The sequence below is a fragment of the Hermetia illucens genome, chromosome 5 (genome assembly GCF_905115235.1).
Source record: "Hermetia illucens chromosome 5, iHerIll2.2.curated.20191125, whole genome shotgun sequence".
Lineage (NCBI taxonomy): Eukaryota > Metazoa > Arthropoda > Insecta > Diptera > Stratiomyidae > Hermetia > Hermetia illucens.
This window is the reverse complement of record NC_051853.1, coordinates 97,470,038-97,477,335: the sequence shown is the minus strand read 5'-3', so window position 1 is coordinate 97,477,335 and position 7,298 is coordinate 97,470,038. Positions and strand designations below refer to the sequence as shown.

The following is a 7,298-nucleotide window of genomic DNA, read 5'->3' as shown; positions in this document are numbered from 1 at the left end:
AACCAAACTATCATTCTTTTGATGCTATCTCCTGGACCCTTAAACCCTATATGGGGGCTCGTCCTAAGGTAGTAAATTAGAAGTTTGATTAATATTCGCGTTGATTGGTGCACAAATCTTCGCGAATACCGTAATCTCTCCTTGGTGGAGCATTTCTCCTAAGTGGAGCCGTCATATCTCCTTAGTGGAGCAATAAATCTCCTTGACGTGGAGACCTCCTTCGTGGAGCAGCAAGTGAATACTCGCGAGTTGTATAAAAGTTAAATAATAGTGTTTGTTTAATAGCCAATATACGTGAAAATAGATGTGATTTTCGTGCTAAAAGTGGTTTCTGTGAGTGCGAAAAAATTAAAAATCACGATTGAAAATCAAAAGAAATCGGTAATCGCCCCGTCGCGCTTCCAGCCTCCAAGAAGCACCAAGACAACAACAATGACACATCAACAGCTCCTTCAGCAGGAACAACAGCGTCGTGAAGAAGCCGAGCGACAAGCTAACGAGCTCTCATCCGCCTTAGCCGAACTTAGACAACAATTTCAAGCGATGCAGGCAGAACGCAACAACGAGGCTCAAAGCAATCGAGAATTTTTGGCTCGAGTGCAGCATGAACGCGAATCATGGATAAACGAGCGGCGTCTGCTGTTGAATAAACTCGCGGCAGAGCAGGCTACAGCGGCAGCAGCGACGGTAGCAGCAGCGTCGGCTGTGACAGAGCAGGCGGCGGCAGCAACAGCAGCAGCAACGGCCGGAATAGAGCAAGGGACGGGCGCAGCCTCAACTCCAACACAGGATCAATCGAATTCTATGGTCACAGCTGAAGCTACTCATAGAAATTCTATTGGCGTCCTCACGGCGAACAACAATCAGGAAAATCGCCATGATTCCAACGGTTCTGGATTTTCACCCGTCGCAGACAACCAGGCGATGTATTCGCAGCTTAATCGAACACCAACAGGCAGCATATCTGACGCAGGAACAATATTATCCGATTTGCAGCAAGTCCTTAGGCGCGTACCACTGTCAGTCTCTATGGAACAACTGCAGAAATACAGTGCTGATTCTCCAACCCAGTCAGTTCGGGCGTGGATCGTTAGAGTCGACGAAGATGCTACAATTCATGCTTCGTCTCCCGTAGAGAAGTTCATAGCGGCAAAAAGAGCACTAATAGGTACCGCTCGGAAATGGCTCGATGGTCAAAAAGGCATAATATCATGGGAAGAGTTGAAAACACGTATGATAGAATCCTTTGGAAAACGTGCCAAATCTTCAGACATACATGAAGCTCTAAGCAAGCGGAAGAGAAGAAGAGATGAGACTATTTTGGCTTACGTTCAAGAGATGGAACTACTAGCATCTCAGGCTAACTTGGACGAAGACGAGATAAGGCAATACATCGTCAATGGTGTAACGAATGACCAATCTATTAAATTGACACTTATTCGTGCTTCATCTCGCCTGCGATTCATGGAACTACTTGAGTCTCATGAAAAAATGAAAGCTCGGGAGTCGGAGGAGCATAATCAACGTCGGCACCACCATAGACAAGGTACAAAGCGTTGTTATAACTGCAACAAGTACGGGCACCTCCGAAAAGACTGTACCGAGGCAACTTTAGAAGCAACCCGACCAGGTCTAGGACAATCAGGAGTCCAGGAACGACCTTATAATTTCAAGGAAGGCCTAAAGGCCAATTCTCGAAACTTCGTCCAGTACAAAGGAAAAACACAAAACAATTCTGCACCTAAAATCAACCACGTGCAATACAAAAGTGGTAATCGCAGTCGGATTACAGCATACATTGGAGGAATTATCGAGAATTGCCAAGTCGACAGTGGCGCAGATCGCAATGTAATGAGAGAGGATTTTTACAAACGCATCGAAGATCGTTTCCCATTGAACGGCGAACAAGGAACACTCAGCGGAGCTGGTGGCCTTATTCGGACACTGGGAAGTGTAAGGATACCAACGGTGATCAATGGCACGGAGTACATACTAAAATATACCGTAGTGCCAGAAGAAAATTTACCATCAAGAATCCTCTTAGGTGATCCTATACTCGACGTTGCCAGGGTTTTTCTCAGTAAGGAAGGACCACAAATAGAACCAATCATCGGCAACGACTTCGTACAACTTATTGAGGAAGAGTTAAGCGAAGCTAAAGATGGGGTCCGTCAAGCAATTATCAAGGTACCAGAGGCAAGGAGGGAGCAGATTAGGCAGTTATTAGAAAATTATTCTGCAAATATGCCTCCTCAAACCTCGGTTAAAATGCCGATTAGGCTAAAGAACACCCAGCCTATTGCATGTCGACCAAGGCGCCTATCTCCAGCCGATGAAGTCGATGTCAAAAAACAACTTGAGGAATGGACGAAAAAATGCGTAGTAGTTCCTGGAATTTCCGAATATGCGAGTGCTATTGTCGTTGCTCGTCGAAAAGACGGACGCGCTAGGATATGCATCGATTATAAGCCTCTTAACAAAGTCGTCGAACGTGAACAACAACCAATGCGACTTATAGAAGATGCCGTAGACTCAGTTGCGAACTCCTTGGTGCACTCCACGCTGGACCTCCAAGATGGCTTCTTTCATGTAGAAGTATCTGAGGAGAGTCAGAAGTACTTGTCCTTCGTCACTCCATGGGGACAATACATCCCGAAAAGAGCTCCTTTCGGCTTCTGCAATTCACCAGCTGCATTCCAAAGATTCATAATGAATGTTTTTCAAGAACTCATCAATGAAGGCATAATGGAAATCTACGTGGATGACGCCTTTGTGAAAGCTGAAGACGAGGATCAAGCAGTGGAAAGATTGGCACGTGTGTTGGAGGTACCGCAAAAGAATGGAATTCAATTCAATTGGAAAAAATCTCAGCTTCTACAGCGGAAAGTAGAGTTTCTCGGATACATAGTAGAGAAAGGAACGATCACGCCAGGACCAGCTAAAATGGAAGCCTTGCTAAACTATCCTCAGCCAAGAACAACCAAACAGTTACAACGCCTGCTCGGGCTTACGGGATATTTTAGAAAATTTGTTAAGGGGTATGCAGCCATCGCAAAGCCTCTTAGCAATTTGTTACGCAAGGATGCCACCTTCAAATGGGGACCAGAACAGGAGAAAGCCTTCTCGCTATTGAAGCACGTTCTGACGAGCGAACCCCTCCTCCAACTATACAGGCCAAATCGTGAAACAGAGCTGCATACCGACGCTTCAAAGGATGGCTATGGTGCGATTCTACTCCAGAAGTGTCCTGAGGACAATGCTTTCCATCCAGTCTACTACATGAGTAGAAAAACTACCCCGACGGAACGCAATTACCATAGTTACGAGCTAGAAACCTTAGCAATAGTGAGAGCATTGGAAAAGTTCCGCATAAACCTGCAAGGAATTAAATTCAAGATAGTAACGGACTGTTCCGCTCTACAAATGACACTGAACAACAAGGAGCTGAAAACGAAATTCGCAAGGTAGATCATGTTCCTTGAGCTATTTGATTTTAAGATAGAACATCGATCAGCTCAAAGGATGCAACACGTTGACGCTCTGGGCAGACAGGATTCAATACTTCTCATACATGATCCCCTGTTGGATAGGATCAAACGAGCACAGCAACACGACGAAAAATTGCAATTAATTCGCAAACTTCTTAACGTAGGGCCATACAAAAATTATACCCTGGACAACGACCTGCTCTACGAAAAGAAAAGCGAAAAATTACTGTTAGTTGTGCCAAAAGGAATGCGATATGACATCATTCGGCAAGCTCACGACATCGGTCGTTTTGGCACAAAAAAGACAATGGAAAAATTGCAAGAAGAATTTGCATTTGAAAATATGAAAAAGCATGTAGATCATTATATTAACAACTGTGTCACCTGCATTTTAGCTTCAAGAAAGAAAGGCAAACAAGAGGAGCTACTCAAACCAATCCCTAAGGAAGAGGCTCCCTTTCACACTTGGCACATAGATCATGTAGGTCCACTACCATCCATGAACAAGAACTACAAGTACCTATTTGTGATTGTGGATGCGTTCACAAAATATACATGGATTTTTGCCACAAAAACCAAAGGAACCAAAGAAGCCCTTGGAAAACTTTCCATATTGCAACAACATTTCTGCACTCCGACACGCATCATCGCCGACAGAGCAAAAGGTTTCGATTCCAAGGATTTCGACGAGTTTTGCAAAGAAAACAAGATTGATCTACATCTTATTACAACCGGAATGTCTCGAGGAAATAGCCAAGTTGAACGCGTTATTCAGGTAGCAAACGCCGTATTCTCCAAAGTTTCTCTCGGCCAACCTAACAAATGGTAACAAGTTCATAAAGAGAGTTCAACACGCCATAAATGGGACACATCATCGTTCAATAAACGCCACCCCATTTGAGCTTATGTTTGGTGCCAAATTAAGAATGCCTGAAGATATGGAGATCATAAAGTATATAGAAGAGGCCAAACAAGAAAGGTTCATAGATACAAGATCAGAACTCAGAAAAAGGGCAATAGAGCAAATTAAGAAAACACAGGCTGAAAATAGCAAAAACTTCAACAAAAACCGCCGACCACCTACCAAGTATTCAGTCGGAGACATCGTAGCCATCAGAAGAACCCAACGAGGACCAGGTCTAAAAATAGCCATCAAGTTCTTAGGACCATACAAAGTGGTAAGAGTAAAGGACAGCGATAGGTATGAAGTTGAAAGGATCGGTGAAGTCGAAGGACCAATATTAACAACAACCGGAGCAGACTACACGAAGCCGTGGCGTGGGTTTGCTGATGACCTCGAACCTGATGACGACGAAGAAGATGAAGGCGAACACAGTATCTCAGTAGATCAAGAAATCGCGTGAAATAATTAAAATGTCTTTATAATATCCCTATTATACGACATGTTTATAATATGTAACTCACAATTATTTACTGTAACTTCTATTTTTGCACTTAGTTCTACTACTATATTTATGATATGTAACTTCCTTTGATACTATAATTCTTGTTTTGATTACTGTATTTTATTTATGAGATGTATTCATGTTTTGCATATCATGTATTTTAATCTCTAATTAACATCTTATTAATCTTGATGGATTCACAGAATTATGTGTATACGTATGTAATCGTTGTAATATGTGTCTGTCGTATGACATGAATGTTTATTGTATTACATCGCCAGGGACTGGTGATATGTCAGGAATGGCCGTGTGGTACGTAGAGTATAATTAGAGCGACGCTCATTAAGTATGGGGAAACCCCCAGACAATCACATCTGGTCATTGCGGGGCAGCCCCCGGGGGGAAAACCCTGAGTAAGTAGGTCACGCAAGTACAGCATGTACCTAGCAGTAGATGCGAGCGGGTGGGGGTAATTAGATTTAGGATATAAATAGAATGCATTGTCATCATCCTGTTCATACGTAATACTTTAAGCGCGTTAAATCAATAAAATACTTTTAGTTTAACCAAACTATCATTCTTTTGATACTATCTCCTGGACCCTTAAACCCTATATATGTTCGTTGAACGTCGTTGTTTTTAATATTCTAGTTTGCCCTATATGATGTGGCGCGGCAGGTTTCGCAGCATTCGAAATTTATTTCGAATGTTGCGAATGCGAACAAATATATGGCGCGGAACTATCCACTTTGTAGAGCTCGCCACGGGAGCGGAAGACTAGCGAGAAAAGTGTGCCATGAGTTAGGGGCAGAAAAGAAACACATGAAGCGAGATAATTCTCTTCTGCCTCTAACGAGTAAATAGTCACTTCACTCTTTCTTCATTCTTTAAATAAATTAATTAATAAAGTCTAATTGTTAAATCTATCGAGTATTGATTGTAAAAACCTAGTCTATGTTCCGGTGTACCTAAAAATTGTGGTTTGCAAAGAATTGGACTATTAAAGTTAAATTGGTGAACCCGAAGAGCACAAAGCCCTAGTACTATCAGTATCCCAAGTGAAGAAAGAGAGGCTGGACCCTCACCTGTAAACATAACTATTGAACAACCTGCGCAGCCGATACCTCAGATGACTCGTTCTGTTCCTCTGATCTCGAGCGCGTTTTATCAAGTTAACCAAACATCAGCACCGCAGCCCCAGACGCCAGCACCGCGGCGCCAGACGTCAGCATCACTGCCCCAGCCACCATCGTTGCCGCCGCAGCCATCACCATCTCAAACGTAGCTCACACCAGCATTATTGCCGCATCAGAAATTCAACGAGCGCGACCACCTTTCAACATTGGCAGCAGCAACCTAGAAAACGAACGATTATTTGGCAACCAATTGACTTCATCTCAACAGCCACCGCTATCAGGCAGAAGCCGAAGACTCCGCCACCATCGCTGCTACAGCCACCATCGTTTCCGCAGCAGTCACCAGAGACGCCGCCGCAGCCACGCGCGCCGTCTCCAGCATCAACGCCGCCGCCGCCTTCACCATCAACACCGCAGCCGTTGAAGCCAGCGCCGCCGCAGCAGCGAATCATTATTGTAATTTGTTGTTTGAATTTTAATTTGTTTTAGTTAAATGTATTTATTTAAAAAAAAAAATCAATAATTAGTATGCCCGCTGCAAGAGACGGCGTTCAGGCGTTTTAGTTGCGGTTCATCGTTGATTGTCCGCTCTCTGGGCGAAGTTCTGGGAAGTGGTTTTGGTCTGCGCTTAAAAGCGTCCGCTTCGGTGGTGATTTCTTTGTACGTGCGTGAATTTGTGGATTCGGCCTGCCGTGTTGTTAGAACAGTTTCACTGCGTTTCGTTTTAACACTCGCGTCGAAAAGAAGTTTCCTTTTTACTAGTCAAGATGTCGATCGACAACAAAGACGCGGCAGGCCCATCGAACCCACAAGTGACCGCCCTCGCCGTGCGTGTTCCTCCATTTTGGCGGCGGAACCCGGAGCTGTGGTTCATACATTTGGAAGCGCAGTTCCAAACGTCCGGAATCGGACGCGACCCGCTTCAACTATGCGGTGGTCGGCCTAGATGAAGAGTCGATTCTTCTGGTGTCCGATGTAGTGAAGTGGACATCATACACGCAGCTCAAGAGCGAGTTGATCAGGCGCCTGTCGGCAAGCGAGTCGGTGAAATTAGGCCACTTGCTGGCGGGTTTAACGTTAGGTGATCGAACTCCCAGCCAATTGCTTCGCGAAATGAGGCAATTGGGTGGGAGCAAGATTGGCGATGATCAGATCAAGTCGCTCTGGCTGCGACGGCTCCCGGAGGGCACCCAGGCGATCCTCGCTTGCGTCTCCCGTTCCTTGGAGGAACTGGCAGCGACGGCCGACCAGGTGCAGGAGGTGTACGT

At 44.7% G+C, this 7,298-nt stretch overlaps 1 protein-coding gene across 1 annotated transcript; it reads left to right on the top strand.

Moving 5' to 3' along the window:
* Positions 1 to 432: 432 nt before the first annotated feature.
* Positions 433 to 3,468, top strand: LOC119658169. The gene has a single exon (XM_038065436.1). The coding sequence runs from the start codon at positions 433 to 435 to the stop codon at positions 3,466 to 3,468; it is 3,036 nt and encodes a 1,011-aa protein (XP_037921364.1).
* Positions 3,469 to 7,298: the final 3,830 nt, after the last annotated feature.

Excerpts from the sequence above, each read along its gene's own strand:
- LOC119658169 (XM_038065436.1), top strand. The coding sequence starts at position 433 with ATGACACATCAACAGCTCCTTCAGCAGGAACAACAGCGTCGTGAAGAA.